The sequence below is a fragment of the Sparus aurata genome, chromosome 4 (assembly GCF_900880675.1).
Source record: "Sparus aurata chromosome 4, fSpaAur1.1, whole genome shotgun sequence".
NCBI classification, from domain to species: Eukaryota; Metazoa; Chordata; class Actinopteri; order Spariformes; family Sparidae; genus Sparus; species Sparus aurata.
The window spans coordinates 41,206,060-41,220,550 of NC_044190.1; the positions used below are offsets into that span (position 1 = coordinate 41,206,060).

At 47.0% G+C, this 14,491-nt stretch overlaps 1 protein-coding gene across 1 annotated transcript in view; it reads left to right on the plus strand.

Annotated features, from left to right (window-relative positions):
• The window catches only part of vps13c (vacuolar protein sorting 13 homolog C), an 88,749-nt gene that overhangs the window by 66,173 nt on the left and 8,085 nt on the right, over positions 1-14,491 (plus strand). Inside the window, exons 80-82 of the mRNA XM_030413265.1 lie at positions 8,756-8,879; positions 11,961-12,075; positions 14,321-14,412. Coding sequence (XP_030269125.1) covers positions 8,756-8,879; positions 11,961-12,075; positions 14,321-14,412 — 331 coding nt within the window. The remainder of the gene's footprint in view (positions 1-8,755; positions 8,880-11,960; positions 12,076-14,320; positions 14,413-14,491) is intronic.

Here is a 14,491-nt window from a genome sequence, read left to right on the forward strand (position 1 = left end):
ACTTCCTATCACGTTGCAAGCCTCCACCGGGGGAATGGCGGCTTCACCCAGAGGTGGTGCTCAATATCTGGGACGTCTTCGGCAGGGCAGAGGTGGATCTCTTTGCCACAGAGGGGTTGACCCATTGTCCCCTCTGGTTTCCCTTGACAGAGGAGGCCGGCCCTCTGGGCCAGGATGCTCTCGCCCATGATTGGCCAGAGGGTCTTCTCTATGGCTTTCCCCCGATGCCTCTGATTCCTCAAATACTGCAGAGGGTCCTCCAGCAGGGCCACAGGCTGCTGTTGGTAGCCCCCTTCTGGCCAGGGAGGACATGGTTTCCACTGCTGCACAGGCTGTGCCGCGGCTCACCGTGGCGTCTCCCCGACAGGATGGATCTCCTGTCTCAGCTAGGGGGCCAGGTCTGGCATCCTGACCCTCATCACCTGCAGCTCTGGGTTTGGCCACTGCAGGGCCCGACCCGCTGCTGACAGAGTGTTCAGACACCGCCCAGCATACCATACTGAATGCTAGGGCGCCTTCTACCCGGATGCAGTATGAGAACAGGTGGCAACTGTTTTCTGTCTGGTGTTCAGACAGGGGTGAGGACCCCGTGCACTGTACAATTCCAAAAATTCTGGAGTTCCTACAGTCACTCCTGAACGGCGGACGGTCCCCTGCTACTCTGAGGGTGTGTGTGGCAGCCATTTCCTCTCGACACGCTCAAGTTAAGGACAACACCGTGGGGTGCCACAGACTTGTGTCCCTCTTCCTAAAGGGAGCCCTGAGGTTACAACCCCCAAAGGCACAGAGAATTCCAGCATGGGATCTGCCCCTGGTGCTGGATGCTTTGTGTCTGCCTTCCTTTGAGCCCCTGGTGCATGCAGAGTTGAACCGGGTGTCTGCTAAGACCGCCTTTCTCCTTGCCGTCACTTCAGCAAAGCGTGTTGGTGAGCTACATGCTCTCTCAGTGAGTGACTCATGTCTGAGGTGGAACTGAGATGGCTCAGGGGTCACTCTGTGGCCGAACACGGCTTTCTTTCCTAAGGTTCTGTCATTGTCGAACCTTAACCAACCCATCCACCTGGCACAGTTTAACCCCCCCCCCCCCCCACAGGGGAGGAAAGGTTAGGACTGCTGTGCCCCGTGCGGGCTTTAAGAGCCTATATAACCTTGACCACAAGCATTAGACGGTCAGAACAGCTGTTCGTCTGCTATGGTGGTCCTAAGAAAGGCTGTGCTCTCTCCAAGCAGCGTCTGTCGCATTGGATTGTGAATGTCATCACCCAGGCATATAAACACAGTGGTCACCCCTGCCATACGGGGTGAGGTGCCACTCTACTAGGGCTGTCTTTACATCATGGGCGGCTCAGCGTGGTGTGCCCCTGGGGGACATCTGTGATACAGCATCGTGGGCATCACCAACTACCTTCTCCAGATTCTATCGGGTGAATGTGGCCACTCCCCACCCACTGGGTGTGGCCCTGTTGCCCACCTCTACTGCTTCATCTCACTGAGGTATGTATTGGCATTCCTCGTGACCTTGTTGTTATGGGTCATCCAGTGCTGAAGCACTGCCTCTGGCGGTCAGTAAGGATGAAATAGAACGAAAGTTACGTATGTAACTACGGTTCTATGAATCCTGGATGACTGCCAGAGCGTTCTGTCACTCAGAATCCTTGTGGTTTTGCGAGAAGATTCTGCAGGAACAGATCCTCTGATGTCACCGGAAGATATAGGCTAGCCGGTATCATCAGGGGTCACAGGTGACTTTGTTGGTATAAACACTCGACTTGCGCATGCGCGAGATGGAGACATTCAGTGCTGAAGCACCGCCTCTGGCGGTCATCCAGGATACATAGAACCGTAGTTACATACGTAACTTTCGTTTTACGATGTTGGTCTCAGAGGGTCAGTAATTGGCTTCGTGTCAGAACGGCACTTCACTTCCACCTGCTTTTCTCAGGGCTGTCCTGCCTCGTCATTCTTTACACCAACAACTATAGAAGCTAGCATGTGTCTTTCTTTAATTGCCCCCTGGGGACGAATCATTTTACTTTAATTGAATTGAATGTGGACGGACACATCCCAAAATCCACTGATGATACAGTTATCATCAATCTGCTCCATAAAGAGGAATCTGAGCATGGGCCAATGATAGATGAGTTTGTCAAATGGTGAGATGAAGCCAGTCTAAAATTAAATGCTACAAAAAACAAGGATAGGGTCATTGATTTAGATATTGTTTTGTTGTCTTATTGTGTGTACATTCAATGTATAGGAAACATTTTTGTACTGTTTGTTTTTGTAAATGTGTTCTTTATATTTGCACATGTTTTTTCTTGTGCCCCTGACTGAACTGAACCGAACAGAACTGGAGCTTAACTTGAATGATTATTTAAAGTCCTAACAGAAATCGGTCAAGTTTTTTATGTTAATAAAAGTTTAGCTTTAGTAGTTTCGACTAAAGCTATTAATCTTGAGCTTCTTCAGAGCTGTCTAAGAATATTTATTCGAGAAGGGATAGAGAGTTTTCCTCAGAGAGTTTCTTACCACTGTTTTTAGTTTTGCTGCTTAAAAGGTCGCCTGTTCTTTCTGTCATCAGTCGCCCATGATGACAGAAAGAACAACGAGGACGTGCACGTCGCCCGGATCGGCGTCACCGGGGCCCCACCCTGGAGCCAGGCCTGGGGTTGGGGCTCGCAGGCGAGCGCCTGGTGGCCGGGTCTGTGCCCACGGGACCCGGCCGGGCGCAGCCCGAACGAGCAACGTGGGCCCGCCCTCCTGTGGGCTCACCACTCGCGGGAGGGTTCAGAAGGGGCCGGTGCAGTGGGATATGGGTGGCAGTCGTGGGCGGGGGCCCCGGTGGCCCAATCCCCGGATGGTGACTCTAGCCATGGGGACATGGAATGTCACCTCGCTGGGGGGGAAAGAGCCTGAGCTGGTGCGGGAGGTCGAGCGGTACCGGCTAGAAATAGTCGAGCTCACCTCCATGCACAGTCTGGGCTCTGGAACCCAACTCCTTGAGAGAGGCTGGACTCTCTTCTACTCTGGAGTTGCCCGCGGCGAGCGGGTGTGGGCTTGCTTATAGCCCCCCAGCTCAGCCGCCATGTGTTGGAGTTCTCCCCGGTGAACGAGAGGGTCGTTTCCCTGCGCCTTCGGGTCAGGGATAGGACTCTCACTGTTGTCTCGGCTTATGGGCCGAACAGCGGTGCAGAGTACCCGGCCTTCTTGGAGTCCCTGGGAGGGGTACTGGAGAGTGCTCCAACCGGGGACTCCGTCGTTCTACTGGGGGACTTCAACGCCCACGTGGGCAGCGACAGTGTTACCTGGAGGGGTGTGATTGGGAGGAACGGCCTCCCTGATCTGAACCTGAGTGGTGTTTTGTTACTGGACTTCTGTGCTAGTCACAGTTTGTCCATAACGAACACCATGTTCAAGCATAAGGGTCCATATGTGCACGTGGCACCAGGACACCCTAGGCCGGAGATCAATGGTCGACTTTGTGGTCGTGTCATCCGACCTCCGGCCGTATGTCTTGGACACTCGGGTGAAGAGAGGGGCTGAGCTGTCAACTGATCACCACCTGGTGGTGAGTTGGATCCGCTGGCAGGGAGAGGAAGCCGGACAGACCTGGCAGACCCAAACGTATCGTGAGGGTCTGCTGGGAACGTCTGGCAGAACCCTCTGCCAGGGAGATCTTTAACTCCCACCTCCGGGAGAGCTTTGACCAGATCCCGAGGGAGGCTGGGGACATTGAGTCCGAATGGACCATGTTCTCCACTTCCATTGTTGACGCGGCTGTCCGGAGCTGTGGCCGTAAGGTCTCTGGTGCCTGTCGCGGCGGCAGTCCCCGAACCCGGTGGTAGACCCCGGAAGTAAGGGTTGCTGTCAAGCTGAAGAAGGAGTCCTACCGAGCCTGGCTGGCCTGGGGGACTCCTGAGGCAGCTGACGGGTACCGGCAGGCCAAGCGTGCGGCAGCACGGGCAGTCTCGGAAGCAAAAACTCGGGTCTGGGAAGAGTTCGGGGAGGCCATGGAGGAGGACTACCGGTTGGCCTCGAAGAAATTCTGGCAAACCATCCGGCGCCTCAGGAGGGGGAAGCAGTCCTCCACCAACACTGTTTACAGTGGAGGTGGGGAGCTGTTGACCTCGACTGGGGATATCGTCGGGCGGTGGAAGGAATTCTTCGAGGATCTCCTCAATCCCACTGACACGCCTTCCATAGAGAAAGCAGAGGCTGGGGACTCAGAGGTTGACCCATCCATCACCCAAGCCGAAGTCACTGAGGTAGTTCGGAAGCTCCTCAGTGGCAAAGCACCAGGGGTGGATGAGATCCGCCCTGAGTACCTCAAGTCTCTGGATGTTGTGGGGCTGTCTTGGCTGACATGTCTCTGCAGCGTCGCGTGGCAGTCGGGGACAGAGCCTCTGGACTGGCAGATCGGGGTGGTGGTCCCCCTATTTAAAAAGGGGGACCAGAGGGTGTGTTCCAACTATCGGGGGTTAACACTCCTCAGCCTCCCTGGGAAAGTCTATTCCAGGGTACTAGAGAGAAGAATTCGGCCGATAGTCGAACCTCGGATTCAGGAGGAACAATGCGGTTTTCGTCCTGGCCGTGGAACACTGGACCAGCTTTATACCCTCCGCAGGGTGCTCGAGGGTTCATGGGAGTTTGCCCAACCAGTCCACATGTGTTTTGTGGACTTGGAGAAGGCATTCGACCGTGTCCCTCGTGGCATTCTGTGGGAGGTGCTCCGGGAGTACGGGGTCGGAGGCCCTCTGTTAAGGGCTGTACGGTCCCTGTACGACCGGAGCAGGAGCTTGGTTCGCATTGCTGGCAGTAAGTCACACCTGTTCCCAGTGCATGTTGGACTCCGGCAGGGCTGCCCTTTGTCACCGGTTCTGTTCATTATTTTTATGGACAGAATTTCTAGGCGCAGCCACGGGCCGGAGGGGATCTGGTTTGGGAGCCACTGGATCTCATCTCTGCTTTTCGCGGATGATGTGGTCTTGTTGGCTCCTTCGAGCCAGGACCTCCAGCATGTCCCAGTGCTTTCCACAAGCGCCGGCTGCCGGTCATATAGCCGACTACACAGTTAACTCCAGCCGGCTACTTTAATGACTATTATTTTTCGATTTTAATAAAGTTAAATGTTTTTCTAACAGACTGACAATAATGTCAAACTGAACCGCACTCATTAAAATTGTGATTCGCTGTGCTTGTACTGATAATAATCACAAATTACTCCGATCATCGCCGACTTCATTGATCACAAGGGAGAGAAACTCATCCGCGGCCCCGACACGCGGTGTGTGTGTGCGCGCGCACTCAGCGGAGTCAGTGTGTCGGCCGTTGTAGGCGAGAAGCAGGGCTCACCATAATACGCTTATTTTGTCACCGGTAATCCACTCTTCTCTTCCAGCGTCCATTTAGCAATACCTGCGACACGTGCTGGCATCAAAAAACACTGTCGGTTGTACAAATGAAACCAAACGGACTCTAAGAGTGTATTTTCATTAGTTGCTAAGGGAGAAACGTTCACTGAGTGTTTAATTGTGTAGCCACCACTGCAGACTGTGAAGGTGTCATGCACCGACAATAAGATATTTACAAGCCCGGAACGCCTCATGATGCAATATTATGTGAGCTTGTATAGCCTATTATTTATTTTCAGTGCGCAAATCACAGTTTTTATTGGTGCATTAGCGTCTGGCATACTTAGTTACACTAATGAATAAAAGAAGATGCGATATTTTGTAATAATAATAATATAATATATAGAGTAGATATTGATGCTGATAATAATAATAATAATAATAATAATAATAATAGAGCAAATGTCTGAGAAATTAATATAGGCTCCCTCACTTAGGCTAATAATAATAATAATAATGTAATAATAATATTAATAATGTAACATTAGACCAGTGTATAAGATCGTACTCCCCCCCCCCCCGGCTGGCTACTTATGTATTATGGCTGGCTAGTCTGTGTCTTAGTGGAAAGCCCTGTGTCCTGGGGCGGTTTGCAGCCGAGTGTGAAGCGGCTGGGATGAGAATCAGCACCTCCAAATCCGAGGCCATGGTACTCGACCGGAAAAAGGTGGCCTGCTCCCTCCAGGTGGGAGGAGAGTTCCTGCCTCAAGTGGAGGAGTTTAAGTATCTTGGGGTCTTGTTCACGAGTGAGGGAAGGATGGAGCGTGAGATTGACAGGCGGATCGGTGCAGCGGCCGCAGTAATGCGGTCGTTGTATCGGTCTGTCGTGGTAAAGAGATTTACCAGTCAATCTACGTTCCGACCCTCACCTATGGCCATGAACTTTGGGTCATGACCGAAAGAATAAGAACCCGGATACAAGCGGCCGAAATGAGTTTCCTCCGCAGGGTGGCAGGGCGCTCCCTTAGAGATAGGGTGAAGAGCTCTGTCACCCGGGAGGAGCTCGGAGTAGAGTCGCTGCTCCTCCACATCGAGAGGAGCCAGCTGAGGTGGCTCGGGCATCTGTTTCGGATATCCCCGGGACGCCTCCCTTGGGAGGTGTTCCTGGCATGTCCCGCCGGGAGGAGACCCCGGGGAAGACCCAGGACACGCTGGTGTGACTATGTCACTCAGCTGGCCTGGGAACGCCTTGGGATCCTCCTGGAAGAGCTGGAGGCAGTATCCGGGGAGAGGGAAGTCTGGGTGTCCCTGCTCAGGCAGCTGCCCCCGCGACCCGGCTCCGGATAAGCGGACGATAATGGATGGATGGATGGATGCTTAAAAGGTTCTTGATATTTGCTGAAACCTCTCTGATCATTAAATTAGAGTGTATGTGTATGGCGAACCCACCTGAATAATGCCTCCTTTAAATATCAGGAAAAATACTGTGCCATTCACTGAAGGCACCAGGTTTTTTTTGCTAATCTGTGGCGTGATCACTTTCAATTGCAATGCGCCATCAGTGCGCTTGACCAAACCTCAATAACAGACTATGCCCTGGGGGACACGTGGGCGCAGGTACATTTGCTTTTTGCACATCATGGGCTCTATCTTGCACTAAGCGCAATTGACTTTGTACACTGGCGCTTGTGCAATTCCTATTTTGCATTCGACGCACATTGGAATTTTCCCTCCACAGACGCACGTCCTTTAATTAGGGAATGAATTTGCGCTCCTGGGGCGGTTCAGCGAAAAGAGGAGGCGTGTTCCGGCGCAAACGTTCACTGGTGCCATTTTGCTGTTTCAGAAAACAATTCCGCAACAGACCAGGAAAAACCTAGTCTAAAGTCAGTGGCGCTTATTCAGATGCTATTTTAAGGGCGCATGCTTGGCCATAATGTAGCGTGTGCTCAACGTGCATACACTTTGCTTCTCTCATCTATGAATGAATATGAATGAATAGTTTTATTTTGGTTACAATATAAAATACTTAAATCATGTGCAATCAACTGGCAAATATTATCATACAGACTTCCACTCAACATTTTCTCACAAAAAAAAAATTTAAACAAACTCTGTAACCGAAAAAGGAATAGGCTGAAGCCAAGGCTTATTTTTGCCTATCCTGTGTCATCCATGAAATAACCCAAAGTATCAGTAATACGAAGAGGAAGAAAAAACAACAACAAAAGAAACATAACAAAAATTTACAAAATTTACTAAATTAATTTACTCTTACTTCTTAATCATTTCACATTTCAGTTATTTTACATTGTAATCCTTAATTATTTTACCTTTCAGTGTTTTTTACAAGGAAGCAGTTCCCATTTTTGCAAACCATACAAAAGAAAGTTGAAAAGATTTAAACAGAAGAAATATTTCTTTTTCCCTCTGATATGCGACACGCCCGCCGTAGCCGTGAGGGTCCGGGAGTGGCAATGCGCGATGTGCTCCTAGTAGAGCGGGTGGACAGAGATGGAGTTGGGGGAGGAGGAGGAAGGGGCACAACAGGAGCAGGTGGTGCGTTTGGAGACTTGAGGCGATGCGCCTGAGAGGCAACATCGCCACCCGGTCAAGACGGGCATTAATACCTTGCCGCATCCCGGACAGTGGCCCGGTCTGACAATGCTGCCACGGCGTGTAGTGGGTCTGGATCCTCTGCACCTTGGTGTTTGCGCTGCTCCCTCCTCAGCTGGCCCTTGCGCACTGCTCGGCTCGAGGCCCGGTGTGATGTCCTGGGGATGCCAGCCGTAGAATCAATTGTGGCAATTTCCTCCCACACCTGTTTAACCAGAGCTAATTTGGATGGGTTTCTCCCATCCCCATACAAGGCCACTCCTTGGTCTTTTACGGCCCTGACGAGAACGTCGGTCTCCTCGGCTGTGAACTGCATCTGGCGTGCGCCTGGCAAATCCGCCATTATAATAGCAATCCGCCATGGAACAAGCGCGCCTGCTTTTAAAGGGAATGTGTGATGACGCTCTGATTGGTTAATTGCACGTTATGCCCAAACCACACCTGTGAGTAATGTAGCTACTTCAGACCAACCCATTTTAGATTTGCGTTGGGCGCAAGAGTCATTTATCCTGCCAGCATAATAGCAACAGCGCCTGAGATCCGCCCACAAAGCTACTTGCGTTTTGCGTTTGATACTTGCATTTCAGATCGTTAAGATAGAGCCCCATGAGTGCTTGGCATGAAAATGACAACTGCATTGGTCAGAAAGTCACAATGACACGTGCTGGGCCCACCATGGGACACTATCTGTGTTTTCAGAGGTTCAGTCTTGCAGTAGAAACATAGTAAAACCACTATTAAACCACAGTAGAACAAATCTGATGGTGGTTTGAATGATGTCTCTGCAGGGGCGAAGAAGGAAGGAGCAGCAGGTTTCTTTAAGGGCATTGGTAAAGGCTTGGTGGGCGTGGTCGCTCGACCGACAGGTGGCATCGTGGACATGGCCAGCAGCACCTTCCAGGGCATCCAGAGGTAACCTTCCCTTTCTCTTATCTTTCACTTTAAGCTGCAGAATAGTTTCTCTGTGAGTTCGTTTACTCGTAGTGAAGAACTTCCTGTGTTGTCTGTGTGCTTCACGTGTTCTCCTCTGTTCTTCTTGTCTGCTCACTAATTTTCACATTTTCTGTTTTTTTTCTGTCTCGTGTTGTTGTTTCCTGGAGTGTGGTTCTTTCTTTTTCTTGTTGTTTTCATGTGTGAGTATTTCATATTAACCACACTAAAGCTGAGCTCCCCCATTACTCTAAAGTCTGTCATCAGTCATCTCTTAGTGTAGCACAGAGGTTCAGTCAGCTCCTCTTTCATTTTGACCCAAGATAAATTTGTCCCAATCAGATCAATATGTTAAGAATATGAAGATGTGTAAGATGAATGAGCTGAGCTTCAGTGTGCAGCTCTCGTGCTTTCTTGCATGTCGTTGTCGTCTTGCAGCCGATGTACGGTAAGTTGCTGCATCGTGTCACAAATAACTTCATCCATCGTCCTCTGAACTGATGAGTCATGCTCACATCGTCCATCAATTTAACACTGCTAGTAGCCCCGCCTCTCTGTAAGCCCACCCCCGCAGTTTGCTGCAGCATTGTGAGTCGAGAGGCCACGTCCCTGAGGAGAGTCACCTGTCCCATCAGGATCTTTTCTGACATGACTGTCACACAAAACCTGTACTTTACTTCCTGAGTGCCATTTTAAAACAACCAATCAGGTACTAGTTTAGTTTTTTAAAAATGTCTTCATAATGATTTCACTCTTGATATGAGACCCTTGTCTGCACTGAAACAGTTGGGAAGCGTGTTCTTACCCTTGTCACACCTGATACTAACAGGCTGAATATAAAGAAACAGCTGCAGCTTTACCTCAACCAGGGACGGACATGCCACAGGTGACCTGCTTCACTTGTTGTCCACAGCATCGTCCTCTCGACTGCAGGTCGGGTCAGATCGTTCAGGTCTGGGCTTTCTTACCGCACACTGAGTTTGGTCTCATTGAGGTTCGACAGACAGAAAATATAACAGACAATCAACGGCTCCATATTACTTCCTGCTGAGCTGTCTTATGCTGCACGTCACCAAAAATCCATCTGTGTGTTCAGTTAGATTTCGATGTACAACATCAACCCTTTTGTGTCAAATCAGTCAATCAGCTCACTTGAAGGGCAGGTTCACATTTTTACATTTTAGTGCATTTATCAGGCGCTTTTACCCAAATCGACTTACAGTAATTGATACATACATTCACACACTGATTGCAGTGACTGCCAAGCAAGGTGCCGACCAGCACATCAGGAGCAGTTTGGGGTTCTGTAGCTTGCAACCTTCAGATAACAAGACGCTGGTTCTACCCCTCAGCCACAGCTGCCCTTGTTCACAGTATATGGTGTAGATATTTAGGAAATGTGTTACCCATAACCCCCCTGCGGAATTGCAGCTCTCCTCGGGGACTGGCTGACTGAATGAGCACATCGTTCTGCTAGTTTGGTCAGATTCTAGCAAGTGTGATGATTTGGAGGAACACTAACAGCTGTGGTGTTTCTTTGTTTGTGTGGAATGCCTACAGAGATCTGCTTGATGAGAGAGACAACCTTGGATATATTTTGAATATCTGTAAATATGTATAACTGTATATAAATACTATTAACTGCTAAATGCTGTAAAATGCACACAAGTACAGTGGGGTCAAAAAGTCTGAGACCAGCAGTCAAAATACTAATGTTTTCATTTGTTTGTATAAATATCTTTTTTATTACAAATGGTACCATCAGTTTGACAGTTTGAGTGAAAAGGTTCCCTGAATGTCAGAATATCTTAGGATTTGGTTTGTCCTCCTTCATGACCTCCAGAATGATCATGATGTGACAGTGAGAAGGGAGAAGGGAGTTGTGCTTCTCGGTTAGGGTGGAGTCTGAAAATATTTCCCTCCACCATGATTCACTGTGGCATCATTCTGCTCCTTACAAAGACATTGATCCATCTATGGGATTCTTCAGTAAATAGAGTACTTTAATCATCCACTTAAAATGTATGGTATTTCTTTGCCCACCTCAAGCGTTTCAACTTACCTCTCAGTGGGCTGAGCATGATGTATTGATCTGCTGAGGGTGTGCTCACTTCGGATACAACTGATCAAGCTTCTTCCGGATTCGAACCAGGGTCCACTGCGTTTGTGGCATGCGCTCTAACCACTTGATTACCTGCGCGCCCGAGAAAGACTCTCTTAAAGTTGAATAACAGTTTGAATTCTGACACTTTCTTCTACTTTAAGTCCTCAAACTTTATGATTATTTCCAGGTTTACATGACCATATTAGCTGTTTTTCAATGTAGTCTCAGACTTTTGGACCACAATGTATACTTATCAAATACATATAGACGATCACAAATACTTAGAAATACAGCAATCAGAAAGTACATGTATATGTAAATATTAGTAAATACATACTAAACATATGTGGAAATGTGAATACATACTAATAAGCACTCAGATTTTATCTCCTGGATTATTTCTTTGCTGAATCAAACAGAAAACACATTTCCAACGTCTATATTTTAGTAAATCTGTCATCGACTTGACAACCTGCTTCTGATCCTGAAACATTTCCTAGCTGCCTCAGTGATGTTCATCCTCCTCTTCCTCTGTCATGTGACACATCAGTCAGTTCATGATAACCTTTTAAATGTTACTATTTCATGCTGTCACTGTAGAGGTCATGAAAGGTGAGATATACCACCTAACAGACACATCTAACAGCATCATGTGCACTCAACAGAAACCTGCTTCAGCTTTTATTAAATGACATGAAGTAAATCAAGTCACCAGCTGCAACCTGAAGAGATTCTTTAAAACTCAACTATTTCACTCAGACAAACTTTTCTGATACTCGTTCGTGTTTCACTTCAACTTTATTCACATCATGTGACGTTAATGAGCTTCAACAGGGAAAAACAATAACAGCTCAATGAGATTAGATTTTATAAAATTAATTTGGCCTTTAATATTTACTTTATGTGTGTGTGTGTGTGTGTGTGTGTGTGTGTGTGTGTGTGCTTATCTGTGATGTCAGAGCCGCGGAGTCAACAGAGGAAGTCACCAAACTGCGGCCGGTGCGTCTGATCAGGGAGGACGGGATCATTCGCCCGTATGACCTGACAGAGTCACAGGGTTTCGACCTTTTCCAGGTTTGATCACTTTCTTTTCCTCTGTTTCTAATCAACCTAATATCACTTGTTTCACTTAAACAGCATCAGCTCGAGGAGAGATGCATCAGAAGTCTAACCCTCCCGCTAACACTCCCCAGTCTTCCCACAATGAATAACTAAAGTTATAGGCCATGCTCACACACATAAACTGTTATAAATAATTGTTATGTAATATACAAATATACAACTCGTGGTTCCAACATCATCAGTGTTCTGCTGTTTGTTTGAAGTTGGATGTTCTGAAAGTTTCAATGAAGGATATAAACAATCGTAAAAGTAATCAAGCAGAAGCTCAGATTTGAGTCTCATCTAAATGAAAGTGTTCAAATAATTTTTTTTTCCAATGTCATGATGAGCCAGCAACATTTTATGTTTTGCTGATTTATTGATCAGCTGCAGCAGTCAGGGTAAAACACATACAGCCCAAAAGTCTGGCTTATGTAGTCGGGGCACAGTACCCATAATGCAACAGTCTGTATACGATAGATAGATAGATAAGATGCTGAAGTATCGTTGGGTAAAGGTAAGTGGACCTGTCTCTGGAGTTTCCCTTTTACAGCAGAATAAATATCTTTGTGGATTCTTCTTATTTCTGCTTCTAACCACTTCTGTTTGGCTTCTTCTTCTTCTTCTTCTTCTTCTTGTGTTTGTTTCACATGCAGCCTGATGAGGAATAAAAAGGGGTTGGATGGATCAACTTTACCCTCCAAGTGCTTTTAAAGACTATAAACTATATTCATTCTGTCTCAGACAAGTTAAATGATTCATTCTCTCCTGTAATTAATTCCATTTCCACCATGATCTGTACTAATTGTCAGTTATACTCTTATCTATAAATATTGTTATATAACCTAACCTTAATCTATATTGTGCTGAGATAATTCAGGTTTGTATGCATGCCCAAACTCTCTCTCTCTCTCTCTCTCATACCTCAAACAGTTTGACAACATTTCTGCTTTTAATTTCTTAAATACTAAAGTAGTTTGTTTATCTTCAGCTTGAAACCATTTATAAATAATAGTTTGTATAATATTTTTGCTTCACAACCATTTATAATTTAATTATCCAAAAACCGGCAGCGGAAATTATTTTGCTATAAAGCTGTGCTATGCCCCGTCGATCGTAGCAATATTTTTGTAAAGGTTTAAGCATCAATTCATTCTGAACTTGTTTATTAATATAGGATATTTAACATTTCTGTCTTTGTTATGTTCTTTGTATAATTCTGTCTGGCCTGATATTGTACATCAGTATCTCAGCACGACCTCTGACCTCTCATCTGCTTGTGTGTGTGTGTCAGCTGAGCAGTGTGTGTGAGATGTCTGAACTTTAATAAAACTCAACTCACACTTTCATTTCTCAGGTCTACAAACAATTTTTACATTCACATATAAAAACGGGAGCAATAATGATGATGGAGTCTGTCTGATCAGTGCATGCGGCAAATAATATTAATTAAGACAGACAGAGAGACAGACAGACAGACAGACAGAGAGACAGACAGACAGACAGACAGGGAGGAAGTTGAGGTCAGTAGCTTGTGTTGAGGAAGACCAGTTGGGGTCACAGTGTTGTGAATGTGAGGGGTCAGTTTGTTAAATGGACTGCAAAGATTCAGTGCGTCTCCATCTTAACAGACAACAGTTTACACACCTGCACACACACACACACACACACACACACACACACACCTCCTGATCCACAGCTGTATGACTGCAATGTGTCAAATGATAAATTAGTTTAATTAAACATAAAAGTGAATAGATTAAAAGTAAGCAGGTATGAACAGTTCTTGTCCTGATGTTGACTAATTTATCAGGGTCTGTGAAAATTTTTGCTGAAAAACAGCTGATAATATGAAGCCAGATCGATTTGATTGACTTAGGAAGTGCAAAGGAAAGAGAAATGTCTGTTGTATTAAAGTTTTTAGTAAAAACTGCAGCAGAGTGGTGAGGAGGGAGACATGACAGGGAATTGAGACAGAAGAAGAAGAAGAAGTGAATGTGAGATACGAAGAAGAGACGGACATGATGGTATGGTCATATTGATTATAGTCCAGTAAAATGCTTGTGTTTCCTGTGTATTGACCTGTTGACGTCCCCTCTCAGTCTGTTTAAAGCCCACTCCAACACAACCTGTCAGAGTTGATCATAGTGCAATGTTTGAATTGATAAGACGAACAGCGGATGATCAGGTAGGATGTTGTTTGTGTTTGTGTGTGCAGCGTTCAGAGATCAAACAGCTGGAAGGTGAAGTGTTCAGAGATCATGTTCAGTATCCTGGACACAGAAAGACCAACATCATTGTCACCAACAGGTACAAACAGTCAGAAACACCTGCAGCTCTTCAGACTGCTGTTCTACACCCGCATTCACTCTGTGTGTGTGTGTGTGTG